Source organism: Topomyia yanbarensis, chromosome 3, assembly GCF_030247195.1.
Source record: "Topomyia yanbarensis strain Yona2022 chromosome 3, ASM3024719v1, whole genome shotgun sequence".
NCBI classification, from domain to species: domain Eukaryota; kingdom Metazoa; phylum Arthropoda; class Insecta; order Diptera; family Culicidae; genus Topomyia; species Topomyia yanbarensis.
The window spans coordinates 243826947-243851011 of record NC_080672.1 but is presented as its reverse complement, the minus strand read 5'-3'; the positions used below and the strand labels follow the sequence as shown (position 1 = coordinate 243851011).

At 36.9% G+C, this 24065-nt stretch overlaps 1 protein-coding gene across 2 annotated transcripts in view; it reads left to right on the top strand.

Moving 5' to 3' along the window:
- The first annotated feature begins 811 nt into the window (after positions 1-811).
- The window catches only part of LOC131692063 (putative 1-phosphatidylinositol 3-phosphate 5-kinase), a 237624-nt gene continuing 214370 nt past the window's right edge, over positions 812-24065 (top strand). The window contains exons 1-3 of one of the 2 annotated variants that reach the window (XR_009305905.1): positions 812-1252; positions 1304-1493; positions 1546-2196. Coding sequence is in view for 1 of the 2 variants with exons in the window: in XM_058978913.1 (XP_058834896.1) it covers positions 893-1252; positions 1304-1493; positions 1546-2196 (1201 nt within the window). In the remaining variant the exon portion in view is untranslated. The remainder of the gene's footprint in view (positions 1253-1303; positions 1494-1545; positions 2197-24065) is intronic. The other variant, XM_058978913.1, reaches the window with a different exon arrangement.

Here is a 24065-nt window from a genome sequence, read left to right as displayed (position 1 = left end):
GAAAGTGTTGCTGATTTTATTCTGTTCTGTCATAGTGCATATATTTTCTGTAAACATTGGTAAAAAATGACTTTTAAACACCAAATTACCGATCAATTTGTTGATAATTGTTTATGAAAATGGAGGAAAATCATCATTTTATCAGATGATGAATAAACATCTTGCGAAAAGAGTGTAAAACATAGTGGTTTCTAATATTATTCGCAGAGCTATATGCGCGCTGTTTCGAAATGTAATTTGTTGAGCACCGTAGCCGCCGCAACAGCATTTCCCGTTCGTCCTAAGATAAACTAAAACCTTCATGAGATGGTGTAAATTCATGAAACTCTCCAGATCACGCGAGGAAAGAATATATCCGGCTAATAGGAAAGTGTCAGCTTTGTATCATGCACAGCCGATCCTTCTCTCCGATAGTCTTCACTGAATCTCCTACGTAGTTCAAAATATAAAGGAGTTTGACATTGGTGCTGATTAGGTCTCGATTTCGAGTTGAAACTTTATTTATGGAACGATTTTTTATAACCACAATAATACCCCGATTACATTTCGAAGAAATGTATGAGTCTAATAATTGCAAATGGCTGTACTTTCAGAATAATTGCAAATAAAACTAAATTTCTTACTCGTTTCATTCATATTTTGGCAGTGGTTAGCTTTTTCCGAGAAGATAATGAAGATTTTGTTGTAAGCTACGACTCACTTACGGGTGAAAAAAAGCAAATTGTATCACTTTGCCAGTTCATGAGCTGAATCATAGGTGTCGCATGACTAATTTTGGTTTTGCCGCAAATCGCCAATAGTCCCTAAGTGTCATTCCAATCGAGCACGAGACCTGTCAAAAGCCCTCAATCAGCGTTTTTAGTTAAAACTATTAAATAGTTTTTTCGGGTCAATGAAGATGAACAAGAATCTTCATACGCCTACAAGTTTAACGGAATTCGCGCGAGATTTTGAAGAGGAACCGTCAACTATATTCAATAAATTAGTGAATAGGCTAACGACTGGTATATATAATAGTGGTTCAAGTGGAAGCCAGTCGAAAAATGAAGCACAAAATATAACAAATGATTCTACAGTGGAAAACGAAAACGACCAGGAAAGAGACGGTCAGACTCCTGCCAATAGCTTGAAAAACGCCTTTGCAAGTTTATCACAAACCTCGGAATCGCAATTAGATATCAATATAGCTCATAGACGTACTTCAATAAACGTTCTGAAACGTTTGAGTAACCTTGTATCTCAGCGGCAAACTGTAAGTAGAATATTTTCTTTCATGCATATATCTTACTGTGTATCTTTTCAGATCTACCAAAATTACAAACATACTGAGCTACAAAAACTTTGGATGCCTGATTCAACTTCAATCGAATGTTACGAATGCTCTGCAAAATTTTCTTTTTTCTGTAGAAAACATCATTGTCGATTGTGTGGACAGATATTCTGCACTAAATGTTGCAATCAAGTTGTGCCTGGGAAAATTATCAACTGCACTGGTAAATTTTAGTTTCTTTGTTTAATTACGATAATTTACCTAAATCTTTTTAGGCGACTTAAAAGTGTGTACATACTGCTCGAAAGTGGTTCTGACATATCTTAAATCATCAAACATTGCCGCTGATTTGAAGTCCGATCTCAAAGCATTGCAAGATGATCTATCAAATAAATTATCAACTGGTTCTGTAACACCTCAAAATGATGGTGATTCGACGTCATTCAACGTACAACGGCGGAAAGTTTCAGTTGGATATCAAGAAGAACGTTTTGTTTGCACACAAACTTCATCCATGTCCAGTGCTGATAGGAAAACCATACTACAACAATCAAATTCTTTGAGGGCATTGTACGAAGAAATGATCAAGGTATTGCCATCTCAAAATCGCGGAATAGACTTGATAGCGTTCTTGATTAGCACTCAAAAATCGTCTAATGACAGACAAGCTATTGCCATTTTAAACGCAATGGCTGAAGCAGGATTTCTAATAGCCCTTTCAGTAAATTATACGCAGTTCAACTACACGGATTCTGAAAGCGACGAAGTTAATGCGTTCGCGGAATTTGACGAGCAAGTTGTTTATAAATTTCTGTGGTCAGATGATAATTCATCAAACAATGGTTCGTACAAACTCAATGTTAATTTTCAATCTAGTTCGGTTCACTTAATGCGTCCAATCGATGCCGAGCATGATCTTCCAAAAGGTAAGTTTCGATACGATGAAAATAAATAGGTTCTTCCAGTACCAAGAGAAACTGTAAGCACCTGCACCCGAGCAAACAGGAAGAAAATCGTTTCTGTATTCTATTCTTTTTTCTTCCGCTAGCCAAAAGGAGCTAGCTCCGTTTGTTCTGGAGCAACTTGGTGCAAGAAGCGTGTACTGGAACGAACCTATTAATAACCAATTGGGTGATATGTCTATTTTTATTCTATGAGGAAGGGGAACAAACTCAAAGCCAAACAATAATTCAATTTATTTATTGAGCCCGTTCAATTTTACCTGTTGATTAGACACAAAATACCTATATGTAACTTCATCAATTACTTCATTTTACTTACGTTTAGTATTTACACGTATTGGCCAACCCTATACATTTTATTGTTATTTAGGTTTAAGGTTTAAAAATATTTGGTGAGGGGAAGGGGTGGGGGGATTGCTTCTCTAATCTTCCGGCCATCACATCACATGATTTGGTATTCTTATAGCCGTAAGCACAAAGCCGTACTAACTGTTTTTAAACCGGCCTAAAATATTTGGTAAGCTTTAATCAAACGATGCTGTCATTTATATGGCTGCGTTCTGATCTGCGTTACACGTCAATGTTAAAAAACAACAAATTCAAGTTAAAGAAAATGAGTAAATTCATTCCGATATTTTCTTGCAGTAAAATAGCTTTTCTCCATCAAATATCTCGTTCCATAGGATTTGAGAACAATTTTGTCAGCTTGTTGCCGATATGTTCCTGAACATAGAACTTTAACGTGTTGGATAGTTGAAAGTTGGCCGATGATGTGCAGTACTTTGTAGTGACATAATATGCAAAAGAAAATAAATTGATATACGTATGCATGTTTTTATTCAGTTTGAATAGGCGCTCGTCGAATTAAAGGTGGCTGAACCATCAGTTGTAATTGGTGCCATGATAGTTATTTCTCGACAAAAATATGATTACTGGTTAAAACCCAACTGTCAAAATTCTCTTTGAAAGGAAATTCCGAACAAACCGTCGCTGGATAAACACAGTTCATAGCAGTTAATGGAAGAGAATTTTTTTCTCTTTTGTTTACTGCCAACATCTGTGATTGGCGAGTAACGGTTTGTCCGGAATTCCCTTTCAAAGAGAATTTTGACAGTTGGCTTTTAAGCCGGAATTATACGTTTGTCGAGATTTCATACTTAAATCGATTAAAAAATTGGTTAAAATATTTCAATTTGAATTTAAAATGAACTGTGAGTGTCATTCCAATTGAACGTGATACCTATCGACGTGGGGGAGAACATTTATTTTCGTTTCAAGTGAATTTTCACAAGTTTGGAATAAAGATCAATTATCAATGTAGGGCTGCGAATTAAAATTATACACGTTTTTCAGCGAGGTTTAAATAAAAAGTATACAAAGATCAAACAGAAAATTAAACTTTGACAGAATGATCATTTATATTCACGAGCGTTATATTTAATTTTTTTTACACTGTGGCAGGCAGAATATAGATATATTTCTATAATGCATCAATGCAGATTGGAACGATTTATACCAAAAATCGAAATAAATATATTGATCACCGTTGTTTTCACAATAAATTTCAAAACATTTTGTATTCAGAAGTTTTATGTGATTTTATTCTTATGGGAACATTGCACATATTTAAAATCAAATATTTACTCTTAGCTTAGGGTATTTGAGGAGTTAATTTCTAAGCTGTTAACACTCTGATTCAATTTGCTAACGACCAGTGTAAGTAAATTCATAAAATATTGCATTTTACGATCTATATCCAATTGTCATTTGTTTGGATCTATCCCCTAAAAACAATAATTTTCTTCCGTTATTTACTTTCTTTGATGTGTGATACAATAGATATATGGGCAATCATTCGTGAAAATATGTTTTCGATTTATATTAACGAATTAAATGGTCCCGCTTATTCTCTTAGCGATAAGCAAAAAGAAAAGAATTAAAACAATTCTTATTGTAGTTCTGTTTCTAATTCACAAAAACAACTTTGATCTGAATTGATTGAATAGATCTCAATTTATCCAAACGTGCTCTACTGTAACCCTTTGATGTGCAATTGGAATCAAGCGTGTAGAGAGAAAGAAAGAACGAGGAAATAAAAAAAATGCGGGTAGATAAATACGGTAAAAAAAACTTTACCCATTTTATGAGCTGTCAAAAATGGGTACTTTATTCCTTATAACAATTGGTGCTTTTTATTCATTTCACAACTACTCGATGAGATAATGTCAATGGATATACTGATCTTAAAAATGAATGAAAAGTCATTAATAATTATTTTAAGCGAGTTAACCTGCAAACTAAGGTTCGTAGAGGAAGCTGCAAATTACCGGCCTACATCTGAGTACGTGGCGGAAACGAAACATTTCGGCAATGCTCATAAAAAAACGGCTGTTTAAACTACTGAGGATGTTGCAAATATGCGTTTGGCATTTTTAGAGCAGCCAAAAGATCGAGCCATTAAAATATATCCAAGTTGGCGGTTTTATTTTGTTAAGTAGTTAAGGAGAATAATGTGAAATGAATGTTATTTTATGTTTTTTTTTAATTCAGAAATAATTCTATTGACAGTATTTTTCATTCTGGCGCGATTTTCATGAATGGATATTTTTCACGCATTTTGTTGTAACAATTCTGCAAAAAATAAAGGGTAAAACATACCCAGGTTGACGTACAAGAGCTGTATTCATTTATGGATACGAACTCTTTAACCACTTAATGGGTTATTCCACTTTTATTGAAAATGCGTAGTTTTCTACTCATTTATTGGAATTTTATTTTATTAGTGTAGTTCGACAGTGCCTGTCTTTCCTACCTGATAAACTGGCTTATTTTTTGCCATCTTTATTGCGAGCAAAGAGAGCCATATTTATCCAGAAGAAAGCCGAAGAGAGGATTGAAAATAACGAAATGTATGCAAGAGAAGCATGACAATTTTTTGCATATTTTTGTCTTCTTCCGGTAACATGATGCTGCCATTTGCATTGCTGCGTTCTGATCAGCAATACACGGCTATGTTAAAAAACTGTACAATAAAGTTAATTTAAAATTCACTGTTTATGCCATTTAATAGTCTGATTATTTCGAGGTTTTTTTTTATTGCTCAATAAAATGTTGAATCGACATCTTGTTGAATGGGATTTATAACATAAGTATTGTATCAAATAAAATAATTTTTTCGAGCAATTTCATCACAAGATGGCGGCTCTGCAGCATTTTCACCTCATGCGCGTTTTTTGGAAGGGGTCCATGGTCGGAAATCTATCTCCCGTGATTTTTGACCCAACGCCAAAACTAAAGTTTTTCTGATTCCTTATGTCAATAGCGATGTACATAGGATTTTTTCGATATTTTGATTTTAAGCGAAATGGCGCAGTTTTGAGTGAAAAAACTTAGAGAGTGTCATAAAAATCTACACAAAATCGTTAATCAATAAAAAGGTAAGCAATAAAAAATTTAATCCTGCGTACGTGACTAGAAAAATCAATTTTGAATGTACTGTGAAAATTTCAAAGCGACCAAAACTCATTTGCTCGAGCTACATTTCCGGCCAGTGGTTTCGAGAAAAACGCGGTTAAAGTTTGCAGTAGGTACACATGGGTTATACATCAGAAGCGTTGCGGCAAAATTGAAAATTATATTTTTGAATTATTTTCGTTCTCCATGTTTTGGAATATCATTTTTTACATCCTAAAGCACATTTTAGACTAATAAATAAAAAATCGATTGTTTTATAATTCTACAGTGGAGTAACCGCTTAAACAATTTATTATTTAAGATCCATAATTGACTAAAACGTTATTTTGCTAATAATGGTGCATACTATCGAGAACGTTATAGAGTTGTATTGTTAGGCGCTAGCCACCCCAAGGGCTTGAAGAGCTTCTCTAACATTACACTTAGTAGTTTGTCAGTTCAGCCAAATCTGACTGTTCCAAATTAAATCAAATGCTTATCGAAAAAGATTGGAAGCTAATGCCATAAAAATATTTATTTGCTTCAGGTAATTATGTCGTCCATGGAATGGAAATCTGAAAGCCAGGTGGGGCTTATTATACCATCCTACCCAACTAGTCTACTAACCATGCATATAGAATTTGGCATACCTACTTTGCTGAAAATGAAGTAATTCAAATTATCAGCACGATTATCCAATCATCCAGTAATTTTAATTAGTACAAATTATAATTAGTTACTTCTTATAGTCTGCCATCATAATGAATTGACAATTATAAATTTACAAATTGAACCTGATACTGGATGCAGACAAAATTTCTTGGACCAATCGTTCTGAATTTTGCACAATTCTTCTTCTTCACATCATTGCCCAGGCAACTACAAGAGCTTTTTGCAAACTGCTAAATATTATTATTTTACAATAACATGTTAATCGTTGTTTTAGCAATAATCGGACTTTGGTACTACGAAAAAATCGAAAATCGACCAAAAAATAAAAGCTCCCTTAATTACTTGTGAAATACTGTGAAAAACAACTGTGTAAATGTCTCAACGTTTGCCCAGTAGATTTTGAGTTATGGTGTATACTAGGGCATTGCAAAAAAAACTTTTTTTTTGAATTCTCATATTGTGACAAATGTCAAAGTAAGCTCAGATGCCAAATTTCACATCATTTGGACAATTTTAGACCCCCGCCCACTTCGCTTGAAATTTTTTGAAATTGGTACTATGGGAAAATATGGAGGAAAAATACATTAAATGCTATAACTTTTGAAGCAGCAATCAGAAAATTACAATTTATACCTCTTTTGAAAGGAAATAATCTAAGTATTTGAATGAAGATATATTCGTTTCTTGAAAAATACGGGAAAGTGGGGTACTGGGTCATTTTGGCCCCAAAATCCCCTATTTTTTATGATTTTTCTGCTCCGTGATGCAAATCATACATATTTTGTAGTTTTTCTAATATAAAAAAAATCAGAAATCGAACGGAACCCTTTTTACCTTAGTTCGAATACGAGAAGTTGGGGTTATAGGGCTTTTTGTCAGTCATATTAAATTTTATCATTTTCTCATGCATATATCTCTATTATTCTTCAATCAATTTTCATAAAATGTAACTTATTGAACGTGTAAAATTCTGAGGAATAAAATAAAAATAAAAACGTTAAAGGTAAAATTCAGAAACATCAATCTTTTTGATATTTACTCTACAAATCTCATTTTTTTCATTTTTTGTCCTAATACCTCAACCTCCCCTATTTTTCCAGGAATGAAACTTTTCTCATGTGATCCCTAAGCATATTTTACACTAAAAGTAGTAAATTAAACAAGAATTTTGTTGTTAAACGGAGTTAATATGTGCGATTTTATGATAAAAATGTGAAATCGACACTGTATGTCAGATAATTTGATGTTCCTGAATTTTACCGGTAACGAATTTATTTTTGTTATAATCCTAAGGATTTTCCACGTTCAACAAGGTATAGTTTATGAAAATTGAGTGAAGAATAATAGAGATATATTCACGAGAAAATGATGAAGTTTAATATGAATGTCAAAAGGCCATTTAACCCCAACTTCTCGTATTTGGACTAAGGTCAAAAGGGTTCCGTTCGATTTCTGATATTTTTTTACATTAGAAAAACTACAAAATGTGATTGTTTTTCTCACGGAGCAAAAAAATCATTAAAAATGGGGGATTTTGGGGCCAAAATGACCCAGTACCCCACTTTCCCGTATTTTTCAAGAAACAAATATATCTTCATTCAAATACTTAGATTATTTCTTTTTAAAAGAGGTATAAATTGTAATTTTCTGATTGCTACTTCAAAAGTTATAGCATTTAATGTATTTTTCCTCCATATTTTCCCATAGTACCGATTTCAAAAAATTTCAAGCGAAGTGGGCGGGGGTCTAAAATTGTCCAAATGATGTGAAATTTGGCATCTGAGCTTACTTTGACATTTGTCACAATATGAGAGGGGGGGCCTTTGAGAATTCAAAAAAAATTTTTTTTTGCAATGCCCTAGTGTATACCGCAAAACAAGATTTCGATGTGGTGCCTGACTGAAAAGACAAAGAATCTTTGCATCGAAAAAAAAAATTAAAGTATCCAATTTTTTGCCGATAATACCTTACACAACCCCCCTTAAGTTCCGACACGATTTAAGCGATTTTTCCGTATTCAACTTTTTGCGTCATTTTGCCAAGTCATCTGTCTAGTCTCAGCTTTCACAGCTCTTTCATACCCTGTGCATATCTGTTCTATCATAAAGAATTAAACGAAAATTTGTACTACAGCGGAAATGCAAATCGTTCAAGATATGCTAGAAAATTATAAATTACGAAACAATACAAGCAAGCTCCGATAACATTTAAATAACGATCAAAATGAGAATATTTGTAACAGTTTGTTTGCCGTCATATTTAAAAGTGTTACTTAGGCTATATGGTATGGCTTCATTTACAATTTTTTATTCAATCTTAGTTTTGAGCTCTTTCAAAAGCAGTAAAAATATAAATAAACTTCCCCTTGCTTATGGTGTTCTTTGTGAGAAGATACAACTAGAAAAGGGAACAAATTGTGATTATATATTCTTTTCCTCATGTAAAAATAACTAAAAAATTGTGAGCAAATTAAACTGCAATCATTTTGATAGCCATAGGTAAACTAACGAACGAAAACAATTTTCATCTCTGAATCCAATTATAAAATCTCGTTCGACAGTTTCTTTGAATATGATTCGACTTCTGCTAACCTGCAATATAACTCTTCGATGTGGCGTTTTGAAATGAGCGTGTAGCACCTTCTGGATATAGGATGATAAAGAATATTTAAAAAAAATGCATTTAAAATTCAATTACACCTGTTTTTCGTACGGGATAAAACTTGCTTACTTGCCCTCATATGGTTTGTGTGCAACATGGGCCATAATATTGCACATAAAGTTCGAAAAGTTGATTCAACTTATTGAGATGTATGCAAGAGGAACATGGCGGCCTTTTACACTGTTTTCATTTGGCTTCAGGATGCAGCCATTTCTGCAATGACAGGTACTAACGTCTTAGGTCGGACTAAACTCAGGCCTAAAATCAAAGATAGTACCGTGTGGCGGTACCAACTAGATTCAAGCTTACCGCTATTAGTATGTATAACAAAGATAAAGATGTGACAAAAGGTGCTAAAAACGCACAAAAATCGTGTCAATCCTATTTTTCATTGGATTGTCTGCTCTAAAGATATTACCAAGGGCCGTTAATAAATGATGTTGAGTATTAACAGTTGGGGAAAAGCCATGAGTTAACGAGAGAAAAAGCTAAAAAATTGAGACTTACTAGTGGAGCGGGGTTAACCGTTGTGTGTCCGACGCGGTACCCGGGTACCTTTTTAAGTTTCAATTTATTAAATTCCTATGTTTTATTCATAGCTGGAAATTGAAACTTTGTGACATCTTAGAACTTCACTAAGTCAAGCTTTTGGGTTAATAATATTGTTGATATAGTAAGGGTGGGAGTGAGGAGGGGCTCCTGAATTTTTTTACTACGTAACAGGCCGACGTGGGTACCCGGGTACCCACAAAACTAAAATTCCCATAACTAAGGTAATATCCAACCGATTTCGATACTTTTGGCTGTTTTGGATTCAGGAACTCATCCACTTTTGGACTTGGTAAAAATGAATCGAGTTACTTCATTCGGTTCCCGGGAATCCGGGTTTCCGGAAGCAGGTTCCAGTGCAGGGGTACTATTTGCGAACTTCAATGGAATACTAGCAATATGGGTATCAAAATTCTTGGAATTGCATCAGTAGACTGTATCTCGTGGTTTTGGAACCTTTTGGTGATTTTACCCCGGAACGGACATTCCGGAGCAGGTTCCCGTGGGGCCGTGAGTGGCCATTCCATTCCAATTCCATTTTTCAAATTGCCATAGGGTTCCGTAACAATAAAAAACAGACTTCCGAGACAATTTGAAGAGTTTCCGAGACAATTTGAAGAGTTTTACAAATCATATCCTAGTACTGGAACATTACTCCGGAAAATCCGTATTATCAAAAACCAGATCCATTATTCCGGTTCTATTGCACAGAATCAAAAAGTGGGCGAGTTTCTGAATCCAAAACATCTAAAAGTGTCCAAATCGGTTAAAGGAAGCCATAGTTATGAGCATTTCAATTTGTGGGTACCCGGGTACCCTCGTTGGCCTGTTAAAGGTGTTTTTTTGTTGGACACATAACTGTTAATAAAACCAACAACAATTTTAGACTTTTGTCTGCGAGACATTGTTTATGAATGGACCCCAAACAAGCAATGTTCCTTAACGAATACCACGTAACATCGATGACAGAGCAGTGGGATCAAGGAAAAGATTCTCTTGAGTCGTGCAAAACTGAGAAACAACATAAATTTTGGCACAGAGAACAGACATCCATCTCAAGCGTAAAAGTTGAGTAAAAGGAACATTCAAAGGTAATCGAGAGGTTGAGTTATTGTGTACGAACACTACAAAACCAGTTCCTGTCCGTGTGTTGGTGAGCTTGGTATCTCACGAGAGTTTTATTTGTCTATAGTTTTATGAAAAAAAGTATGTAAAAGACGTGCAATGGGCTCTTTCGGTATTTGGTAATGATCAACTTATTGGTCGCAAGAATGACATGATTAACCAGAATATTGCGAAATCAATATTAAGTATGTTCCAAGCCGGTAGCAGTTGTTTTTGTTGTGTGATCCGGATGGCGTAGCGCCGCATTTGTGTTGGATGTGTTTTGTGAAGTGTCTCCCCTGGCATTGAACGTGAACTATCACGATATTGGTATTGGTATGTAATACCATAGCAGTGGTGGATAAATCTTCCTTGCTACGGCGTGATACCATCGTTTCGGACTCGGTGAGAAGTTTCCAATTGGAATTTATTATTATATAAAACATTATTTACCAGTATATAACCAAAGATAAACTCAAGATTACTAGGTCCTATACCAACCATTAGCAAATGATGGTACAGTAACCGTGAACCGGAGAACTGAATAATAGTATGCTTTTGCTGCCCCCTCGTTAATAGGCGTCGATATTATTCAGAATGCGTCGAAAAAATGCTATGGTTACGAAGCAAATCAATGTAGTAAACAATTTTTTTTATAAAAGAAACACGTTGTCTATATTGGCGTGTAAAATTATTATTAGGGGTCATGCATAAATGACGTAGCATTTTAGGGGGTAGGGGGGGTACACCAAATTTGTGATGAAGTGTGACGAGGGGGAGGGTAGGGTCAGAAGTTGTGCGACGTAGCATTAAGTTTTAATTTTTTGGCGGGCATCAAAACCCATTAATTAGAGAAAAAATTTAATGTTCCTCCATTCCTAAGTTGATTTTCACGCGGTTTTTTCATTTTGTAAATTTTACTGTTCGCGGAATGGCAGGCTCGCAAAGAAAATGATAAATTTTTCATGCGGATTTAAATTTCCACATTAGTTAGCTAATATTGCTAACTAGTAGACTTATTTTAATAGCTGAATTGAATTTTCTTTCGGATTCAATCAAAGAAAATTTAGTAATTTAGTTGAGCTTATGCTTCCTAAAATCGTTGGCAGCTGCAGGATTGTGAACTTTTCTTCGTGCTTTATGACATGTAAAATTCTAAACAAAACTATCCACACTATATTTGTCATGAAATGGGCTTCTTTTGTAGGCAATTTGCTGTTATAATGAAAATGTCGATAAAAGTCGTCAAACATTTTGTAAGGACATATATTTAAAAGAATTGAAAAACATATGAAATTTTTTCATCTCCCGGTCGCGTTGCGTGGGGGGGGGGGGGTTAGAGATATGCTACGTCATTTACAAGGGGGAGGTTAGAATTTTGTGACCAAATGCTACGAGGGGGGAGGGAGGGGTCGAAAATCGCCAGAAAAAAGCTACGTCATTTGTGTACGGCCCCATATCACTTTGTTCAGTATGTGTGTTTATATGTATGCTTTGAAAAATGTCCTGTCTCAATATCAACAATAAGTTTTGCTATCGCCGTTTCACGTGTGTCCTTAGAAATAGTTTGGACACACATGCTTCATAGTCTCTAATAAGTATAAATGATAGAATTACCCGATTCAATCCTAATAAGGGGTCATGCATAAATGACGTAGCATTTTAGGGGGTAGGGGGGGTACACCAAATTTGTGATGAAGTGTGACGAGGGGGAGGGTAGGGTCAGAAGTTGTGCGACGTAGCATTAAGTTTTAATTTTTTGGCGGGCATCAAAACCCATTAATTAGAGAAAAAATTTAATGTTCCTCCATTCCTAAGTTGATTTTCACGCGGTTTTTTCATTTTGTAAATTTTACTGTTCGCGGAATGGCAGGCTCGCAAAGAAAATGATAAATTTTTCATGCGGATTTAAATTTCCACATTAGTTAGCTAATATTGCTAACTAGTAGACTTATTTTAATAGCTGAATTGAATTTTCTTTCGGATTCAATCAAAGAAAATTTAGTAATTTAGTTGAGCTTATGCTTCCTAAAATCGTTGGCAGCTGCAGGATTGTGAACTTTTCTTCGTGCTTTATGACATGTAAAATTCTAAACAAAACTATCCACACTATATTTGTCATGAAATGGGCTTCTTTTGTAGGCAATTTGCTGTTATAATGAAAATGTCGATAAAAGTCGTCAAACATTTTGTAAGGACATATATTTAAAAGAATTGAAAAACATATGAAATTTTTTCATCTCCCGGTCGCGTTGCGTGGGGGGGGGGGGGGGGTTAGAGATATGCTACGCCATTTACAAGGGGGAGGTTAGAATTTTGTGACCAAATGCTACGAGGGGGGAGGGAGGGGTCGAAAATCGCCAGAAAAAAGCTACGTCATTTGTGTACGGCCCCTTATAGTCATACTGACTTCTAAAGGCCTCAAGAAAACCCTTAAAATGTATGCTTCTCAAATATTCAACCAAACTAGTACAATCGAAATCGGCATTAGTCACATCAATTAATTACCGAACTTTAAAAACCCCAAAGTTTGTTTATTTTCCAGACGAAAGCTTGCTTGTTATTTTCGAAATAACGCATAACAATATGAATGGGTATTTTGGTGTAAAAAGCAGAATTTTGGTAAACTTTCCGGTCCATTTTACCATGAGGCATCCTTAAATCCGGGACTGTTCCGCCTAATCCGGGACTGTTCCGCTTAATCCGGGACGCCTGGTCACTTTAACCTAGAGTGACACTAATCTAAAAACGAAATCGGCATTAGTCACATCAATTAATTACCGAACGTTAAAAACCTCAAAGTTTGTTTATTTTCCAAACGAAAGCTTGCTTGTTATTTTGGAAATAACGCATTGTCATAGATACGACGCAAATATCGACGTTGGTTCTATTTCGCAAAGCTTCGCTTCAATTTATTATTGAGCTGTCACACTGACGGTGAACCAAATTCATCGAGGGGTCGCATTTTGATGGTACATGGGAATCATCCGACCACTCTATCTTGAGTTTATCTTTGATATAACTAGCTTTCTCATTCTTCTGTAAATTGCGTTCTGAATGTGTTGGTGTCCGGTGGTGCTTTTTATGGGCTTCTCGATTGATGTACATCGGGGTTGTTCTTAGCAGTGGTTTTGACGCTTTCAAGTAGAAAACCAAAAAATAGGGTACTTGTCTCTAGAATGAACTATACGAGATGGTAATATTGTCAATAAAAATATCGTCAGAACAGTATCAATACGTCAATCCCATTTGATTTCTACGTGATCAATATTTTCAAGATGACCTGTCACCATTTATATATTGGTAAATAATCGATTTATTGACAATATTTCTAGCGAAAATTTTCAATAGGACGTAAGTAACATTGAGAGCCTCTCTTTGTTTACTTTCTCTTTCGTTTATTACGACGTCATTACAACACTTTGTACTAATTTTCCAGTACATATCGAAAGCCGACGGTTTTTACTACAATATTATGCAAAGAGTAGAGTAGTAAATGTTGAAATGGCTGAGTAATGAACAGAAGAGAAAGACCTCAAAGAGAATCTCTCATTGTTACTTACGTCCTATTGAAAATTTTCTGTAGATTTCTCCGCTTAAAAGACATTCTTTCTTATTATATCCAAACATCAAATGACACATTAGAACGTACTTTTTAAAAGAGATTATATCTTCTAGAGGAGGCACGGCTCTGGATGTAGATATATTTTTGTATTATTATTTAATTTTTGCATTAATCCTCCGGCACTCGCGCGAATGGCTACCCGTATGAGCAGTCGCAGGTGCTGAAAGAAGATTTTGCTAGAGTTTCTCAAGATGTTGCACAAAATACAACGGCGCGAGTGCCGGAGGGTTAATATACTGAGCAGAGAGCATAAAAAGACGATCTCGTGCGGATATACATTCAACATTGTTTTAACAGGTTTGTTTGGAACGAGGGGTTATTATTTGTAAATGATTAAATTTTGTTCCTATTACATACTATTATATTAGATTACTTTACATATACTCCTGCAGTTGTGGGAATGAATTCCCTCTCCTAGGTTGACGGGTTTGACGGTATTGCAAACATCTTCAAGCATATTTGAGCAGACAACTGCTTTAAGATGGTTATTGCATTACGCCTCGATAGTGGTGCAACGAGGAGACCGAGAGGGCTTATGGGCCTTTTTTATGTTTTGTGTTAATTCATATTCTGCACCAGCCCAAACTAACAGTCAGCTAAGAGCCTGTGCACACTGGCGTGGCCGATTGGCGGTCGCCGTGGATTGACTTTTTCTGTGGGCTGTGTTTGCAGACATTGTTCAACAGCTTAACGGCTGTCTTTTTGAGCACGGCTCGCAGTGGGAGTCATTATGTGTCGATTTATCGGTCGACCTCGTCAACGTGCACAGGTGCATTAAAAAAAATAACAGTTGAACCCTATTAGTTATGTTGTGTTGTGTTGTAATAATTGTAGTTTTTAGTCCTAGTGTAAAATTGTTATGTGCTAATCGTATGTCTATCTGTGTATGTGTTCGTCTGAGTATTTGTGACATGTGGGTCAGGGAATGGATGCAGAACTGGCTTATATGATAGAATAGTGGGTAATCCTTTTTGGGATCACTTTTTAACGGTGTTCAATTCGTGCATTCGAGCATGAGCATGAGCATGATGACCGCACAATTCGTAGTTGCTACTCCGTGATTGACCAGAACAAGCGAAATTGCACAGAGAATCAACAGATGGGGCCTGGGAGTAGCTATCCACCATCAATGTACAAGTCTCGAGAGTTCTATTCTTTAAAATGTCAATAACGGCGCCGACCACGTCCTTACAGTCATCGGGGAAGGAAAGGAATATTAGTGTGGTAAACGTTGTTATGGAGACCGTGTATACCTCTGCATCTCCACGTTTGCCACGGGAAGGAGTTTTTGTTAGTGGGATGGGGTAAAGCGTTACACAAATCTGGATTCACCTTGATAAGTGATACGATTATGCAACTCTCAGAGATGTTATCATGTATTTGTTGTTCTGGGCAGCCGGATGCCGAGAATTTATGATCGATTTATCGTTTGTTGAATTAATTCGGAAATACTTGATTTGTAAAAAATGCAACTTCAACTCCGGGCAACCGGTTGCCGGGAGTGTTGCCTATACTTGAATGAATCAATTTTTTTCAGATGGCATGCACACGAATTTGTTCTTCCCTGTTTCATCCTTCCGGCAAAACACGACCGATCAAGAAAAATACAATATAACATAAAGCCTAGATCAAGATTTCGTAACATAACATTTATGGATTACCATCATTGATACTACTACAAGTAATGAAACGACAATTATATACATTGCTTTTTCTTCACGAACGATTTAATAAAATACAGACTTTCATGCAATCGATATTCGCGCGGGTTTTTATGCTAGCTGGAATGCATTTTGAGCGGTATAAAGCAAGCACCACCTAATTCCCTGAAACGACCGACTTTGTATGTCCGATATACAACCGATGACGCGCGCTTTTTTACACTAGCTACTCCGAATTGAGGCAACACCGAAGGCAAGGAGAAGAATGCAATCTACTGATTGAAGCTAAAATAAGCAGAATATGTAAAAAATGAAGTTCTTGTCTTTTCTCAACACAATACTAATATTATAATTAATATTCAATATTGTATGTTACATCTATAATCAATCTGTTACATATATAATTCAGAATGATGTGTTCAATTCGTGCATTCGATTCGATTAATTCGGATTGGATAAATGAAGGAACGATTAATTTATCGACGCACGTCAATCATCCATTCCCGGTCAGCATGAGAAACTTCTAACGGAATGCAATTGTCGTTAATGGTAAATATATATCATTTTCTGGCATGTAGACGATTCCAAGTAGTTTTATTGCATGTTACATGTGTGTTGTTCAATTAATACTCAATAACAATACTAACTCTTCTCTGTGGGCTTGGCGGTGGACTCCAGACTGCTTATTTTTATGCTTAGGGATTTGTAGCTTGGAGACCTTGGATTCTGTTGGTCCCTAGAATCCAATAGCAACACGGCGCGTGCTTCAGTTGGTGGATAGAAGCGAAGGAATACCCTGACGACTGGAAAATTGAATTATTTTTGCTATCTATTCAACTAGATCTAGACCGATGCAGTATCCTATGGTTGATGGTTCATTACATATAATCTAAATTAAATATCATTCAATTTGCACAATGCATCAAAACTTAAGGCAATTAGCCAAAGTACTCGGATCATACCAATTTAAACCCAAATCTAAAGTAAACATCATTCAATTGCACAATGCATTGAGTTTAAAATTTAAGTGAACTATCCAAAATATTGGGATCATATCAAGTCAAATGTTCAAAATGTGCCTAGTAATTTTGAAGAACCATCATCCACGCGAACCAAACCGTCAAATAAATTGCTATGTTCCCAAATATAAGCAACTTAGAATACGTCACTCCCGTTCTTTTTCTACTTTTCTACCTCATTTCTCTGTTTTTGTTTTTCTCCTATTAGTTTGCTTTTCCACTACTCATGTTAACCAAAAAATCAGTCAATTTATACGTTTCTACTTAATGTCTTCATTTTTTTCTTTTAATTCGGCATGCTCTTTTTCCTTTTATCACTATATCTTAATTTAGATTCATTATAACACTCACACACACAATCAATTCCGAATTCTCTCATATGCACTCATAATATCTCATTCAAAACGTACAAACGCCGCTAGCCTTCGCGATAACACAAACCGGGTCACAAACGCGAACGTGCAATTGTAATCATCCACATATACTCGCGATCTCGCCAACAATCCACCGCTCGCGCGATCATGAGTCGGTCACGTTAGGATGTCCCTGCCATCGTTCTTAACAGCCTAGATTCATGTCTTCAGTTGGACCAATAAAAAATGAGGCTCATATTCATTAGACAACACATTCCATGGAAACGTGACAGGGAACTCTAGTGTTATGGGGGAATTATCTTTTAGTACCTGAACCGTACACTAAAAACTAAGCAACAAACTCACGGTCCGCGCGATTATTCAAGAACACACGCGAATATGCATATGGCCACACAGTTACAAAATAGAATTTATATATGCGAAATCACATACGTTCTGCCCTGCCCTTTTGCTCAGTCAAGGGAATGGGCACGTTGTGCCAGGTTGGTCGAGGCACAATTCGATTGTAAGTCAGTGAATGCTTGACGCGCAAAAGTGCCTGAGCCGATGGCAATCACTGTCAAGGATCAATCGAAGACTTTGAAATGGAAACATGTACCTCATTAAAATCAGTTTAGTTTTCATTGTCATAATTTGCCAACTGTTTCGGGTCAATAAACTATAATATAATATAATTAAAAGTACTTAATATTCAACTGTGTATGTATCACAAAATATGACTAACCATGTTCCTGTTTCATGTCCGTTGAACCATACTGAGTGGCCAAAATAACTTTATTTATCCATAACACTCACATTTTTCCTTTCTGTAGCGTTTTAGCTCTTTTTTTTCTTTGGAGAAGTGGACAAGTAATCGGATAAGGATTTATTAAGGCTTAATGAAGGCTTAAAGATGTTCAAAAACTCATGCATGAGATTATTTAGAGTGAACAAAAAGATTATGGTACTCAGTATATATCGCTGATCGAAGACCCGCAACCATATGCACACATAGTGTTGACACCTCAAGCAATATACGATCCCACAAAGCTGAGAAATAAAATATGTACTGCTAGTGTCGCACAATTCAGCGCCCCCACCGGAAGGCTAAAAGAATCCACATTAACATTCCCATAAATAAGATCGCCATTAAAGATATCTTCGTCTAATCTATCTTTCATGTACGAGCGGAATAACCCATGAAATCGTGGACACATAAGAAACTCACTAACAGAACGGAAAAAGGGCTAACAAAGAAGAAAGAAATAACAAAGGAAAGCACCAGCTGACCCAGGACAGGCGGAGAACGCCGACATAACCGGGGATTAGGGTAACATCAAATGTCCTAATCCACTCGTACTTTACAGAGAAAGAAGGTGAAATCTAAAATGGAATCTATACTCTCAAAAGAACAAGGAATGATAAAGTGGAAAAATAGGCGGTAAATACTGGCGTCAAGGTAAATTATGAAAACGGAAAGGTAAGATTGCATAACCAATGATAATAATAATAATGTTACCAAATAGTACCAAATGATATTTTTCATATTGAAAAAGGTGTTTAAATGGCGCCCATGCGCTAATCCGTCCTAGTTTAAAATTTGGGTTGAGGGAGGCACGCATTTTTGGCCTAGGGCAGAAATGCCGATTAGACCGGATCTACACCAAAAATGTACTATAAGGAAACTATAAGGCGAAATCACAAACGCGACAAACACGTAAACATACAAGCGCTGGAGCTTTTCGCGATCTTCCACGCACATCTACGGTTGCGATCTCACAAACTTGATAAAACCACGGGATAAAATGAACTTTTTAACACTTATAAATTGGCATCACATAATCACAAAATACATGCATTAGCTATCAAACCTTATTGAGAAACATATTGTATTTATTTCTGAACAGCCAACAGTAGTACTGTTCAATGCACCTTTTCATCACATTCTGCAGCGCAATCATTCGTCAAGTATACATCAATCCATTAACCCTACCTCAACCCACACCCTGTTCCTCTCCCATGGCGTTTTGGTGGTCCGCATAGACTATTCTGCCATTACCCCTCCTATCATCGGCCTTGGACTGACTTGCGCTCTCATTGCCCCACCAAACGCTGCAAAATGAAAATGAAATAACCTGCAGTTGTGGGAATGAATTGAGAAATAGGGAACCCAGGTGCCCTAGAGTTTTTTCTGATATTTTTTTAGGATTGACTTGTAAGAAGACATATTCAACAGATTTTTCCTTCTATATGCGTGTTTTGTAAATTTTTCCAAGAATTTCCACTATTCTCTTCAAATTTACTATATTCTTTAAATTTATTGTATTTTTTATGGTTAATTTTTTGCCTTTCTCAATAGAAAGGTATTGCAATTGCTCTGAAAACCGACTTTTTAACGGAGGCCCGGAGGGCCGAGTGACATATACCATTCGATTCAGTTCGTCGAGTTCGGCAAATGTCTGTGTGTGTGTATGTATGTGTGTATGTATGTATGTGTGTGTGTATGTGTGTGTGTATGTGACCAAAAATGTCACTCATTTTTCTCAGAGATGGCTGAACCGATTTTGACAAACTTAGTCTCAAATGAAAGGTGCAACGTTCCCATAGGCTGCTATTGAATTTCTAATGGATCCGACTTCCAGTTCCGGATTTACAGGGTGATAAGTACGAACACGCAGAAAATGTCGATTTTAATAAATTCTGCAATGAATGTATAAAGGTGAAAATTTTTCCAAAATATGACCACAACTGCTTCGATTTGTAGTATTAGGTCACTAACATCCATTCAAAGTCTATTTGGCCACATTGGCCACCATCCTCGGTTCCGGAAGCCCCGGCGGAAGTATCTAAATTCAGAATAACAGTCACATCGGTTTCTCGGAGATGGCTAGACCGATTCGACTAAACTTGGCCTCAAATGAAAGGTATTGCGTCCCCGTAAATGGCTATTTAATTTCATCCCGATCCGACTTCCGGTTCCGGAGTTACAGGTTGTGGCGTGCGATCACATAGCAAATTGTGATTCAAACCGATACTCCGATGAAAGCAAAAAAGGTAAAAATTTCGCTAAAATGTCTCTCAAACAACTTAAATTTGCTGTTCTAGGTCACCGACGGCCAACCAAACTTTCGTTGACTACATTGACCACCATAAACGGTTCCGGAAGTGCCCGGGAAAAGCGGCCATCTTTCAAAATTTACGAACTCACATCAGTTTCCCGGAAATGGTTGGGCCGATTTTCACAAACTTAGTCCCAAATGATAGCTATAATATCCCCATAGATGTCTATAAAATTTCGTACGGATCGCTTATATGGTTCCGGAAATATAGACTAAACCGTCCGGTCACATATGAAATTCCCATATAAGCCGGAACTCAAATTTTTTTTTTCAAAGGGGGGACCTCATGAAATTTCAGAAATCGAATTCGTATTTTTGATGCCAAACATCTTTAAAATGCATGAAACGTCGAGATTTTATGTTATCACGAATTTTTTTTTTTTTTTTGGAAATCGACTTTTTGGGACTTTGCCGATTTTGCACCTTTTTGCCTTTCTCAATAGAAAGGTATTGCAATTGCTCTGAAAACCGACTTTTTAACGGAGGCCCGGAGGGCCGAGTGACATATACCATTCGATTCAGTTCGTCGAGTTCGGCAAATGTCTGTGTGTGTGTATGTATGTGTGTGTATGTATGTGTGTGTGTATGTGCGTCTGTGTGTGTGTACGCGAACACAATCTCACTCACTTTTCTCAGAGATGGATGAACCGATTTTTACAAACTTAGTCCCAAATGAAAGGTGCAACGTTCCCATAGGCTGCTATTGAATTTCTAATGGATCCGACTTCCGGTTCCGGAATTACAGGGTGATGAGTACGATCACGCAGAAAACGTCGATTTTAAGAAATTCTGCAATGAATGTATAATGGTGAAAATTTTTCCAAAATGTGACCACAACTGCTTCGATTTGTAGTACTAGGTCATTAACAGCCATTCAAAGTCTCTTTGGTCACATTGGCCCCCATCGTCGGTTCCGGAAGCCCCGGCGGAAGTATCCAAATTCAGACTAACAGTCACATCGGTTTCTCGGAGGTGGCTAGACCGAATCAACCAAACTTAGTCTCAAATGAAAGATGTTGCGTCCCCGTAAATGGCTATTAAATTTTATCCCCAACCGACTTCCGGTTCCGGAGTTACGGGTTGTGGCGTGCGATCACATAGCAAATTGTGATTCAAACCGATACCCCGATGGAAGCAAAAAAGGTAAAAATTTCGCTAAAATGTCTCTCAAATAACTTAACTTTGCAGTTCTAGGTCACCGACGGCCAAACAAACTTTCGTTGACTACATTGACCACTATAGACGGTTCCGGAAGTGCCCGGGAAAAGCGGCCATCTTTCATAACTAGCAAACTCATATCAGTTTCTCGGAAATGGTTGGGCCGATTTTCACAAACTTAGTCCCAAATGATAGCTCTATTATCCCCACAGATGTCTGTAAAATTTCGCACGGATCGCTTGTATGGTTCCGGAAATATAGACTGAACGGTCCGGTCACACATGAAATTCCCATATAAGCCGGAACTCAAAATTTTTTTTCAAAGGGGGGACCCCATGAAATTTCAGAAATCGAATTCGTATTTTTGATGCCAAACATCTTTAAAATGCATGAAACGTCGAGATTTAATGTTATCTCGAAATTTTTTTTTTATAAAAATCGACTTTTTGGGACTTTGCCGATTTCGCACCTTTTTGCCTTTCTCATATAAAGAAAGGCTATGCAATCACTGTAAAAATCGACTTTTTAACCGAGGCCCGGAGGGCCGAGTATCATACACCATTCGATTCAGTTCGTCGAGATCGGCAAATGTCTGTGTGTGTGTATGTATGTGTGTGTGTATGTGTGTGTGTATGTGTGTGTGTGTCATTTAAACTCACACAATTTTCTCAGAGATGGCTGAACCGATTTTCACAAACTTAGTTTCATCTGAAAGGTATAACGCTCCCATAAGCTGCTATTGAATTTTTAGTTGATCCGACTTCCGGTTCCGGAGTTACGGGTTGAAAAGTGCGGTCACACAGCAAATTCCCATATAAACTGGTACCACCATAATGTTCAAATGATGTAAAACATATTAAAATTGATGTAACATTACTCTAGTTTGCGGGTCTGGATCACTAATGATCAATCAAAGCAGCTTTGACCACATTGGCCACCTATGACGGTTCATGACGCCCTCGGGGAACCCGCCAAGTTCCTAAGCTAATATCACACCCATTCCACAACGAATTCTCTACCGATTTTTACGAACTTAATTTCAAATGAAAGATACAGTAATGCCATTGACTGCTGCTGAATTTCATTCGGTTCTGACTCTTGCTTCCGGAGTTACAGGGGTGTTAGTAAGGATACACTGGAATTTACCATATAAATCGGTACAATCGTAATACCTCAGAGGCTAAAAACTATTGAAATGGTCACCAAATTACTTCTAATCGTAGATCTAGATCACTGATTGCCAATCAAACATTCTTTGAATATATTGTCCACTATCGACGATTCCGGAAGTCCAGAATTCCGGGCATATTCCACAATTAAAGTCACATCGGTGATGACTGAACCGATTTTCTCAAACCAAGTCTCAAATGGAAGGCAAAATATGCAGTTGAGTATTGCGTAGCCGCCCCTTCCCCCCCCCCCTCCCCACCTTGCCCTTACACCTCCCTCCTTCATCACTCCCCTCTTCTTGGATCACCCTCACTCCCAGATTTCCTTCATCCACCCCGTATACCGAAATAAGATGAAGGATTTCTGACGCATCCTCCACACCCACTCTACTACTCACCCCATTCCCTACACGTTCAAACGCATTCCACCAACCTTTGCAAATTATAATCACATGAAGATAACATTGAACTCATGCTTATTAAGCTAATTAAATATTATTCTTTTGCCTTTCTTATATAGAAAGGTTATGCAATTGCTCCAAAAACCGACTTTCTAACCGAGGCCCGGAGGGCCGAGTCTAATATAACATTCGACTCAGTTCGCCGAGATCGCAAAATATCTGTGTGTATGTATGTGGGTATGTATGTATGTGTGTATGTGTATGTGTGTATGTATGTGTGTATGTGCGGATTTGTTAACAAAATGTCCACATCGGTTACTCGGAGATGGCTGAACCGATTTTTACAAACTAAGATTCAAATGAAAGGTATAATATTCCCATAGGTTGCTATTGAATTTCATTTTCAACCGACATCTTGTTCCGAATTACGAGTTGAAGAGTATGGTTACAAAACAAAATTTGTTGATTTTTCCAAATCGGTTCCTCGGAATTTTCTGAACCGATTTTGACAAACTTAATTTTAAATGAAAGGTCCATCAGCTGCTGTTGAATTTTGTGTGGATCCGAGTTCTGGTTCCTGAATTACAGGGTGATACATACGATCACGCAGCAAATCCCGATTCTAACGAATTCTGCGATGAATGTAAAAAGGTGATTTTTTTTCCAAAATGTAAACACAACTGTTGAATTTGTAGATCTAGGTCCCCAACAGTCATTCAAAGTCTCTTTGGCCACACTGGCCACCATCGACGGATCCGGAAGCATCCAAAGTCAGAATAACGGTTATATTGGTTTCTCGAAAATGGCTAGATTTGCTCAACTTAGTCTCAAATGAAAGGTGTTGCGTCCCCAGAAACTGATATTAAATTCCATCTCCATTCGACTTCCA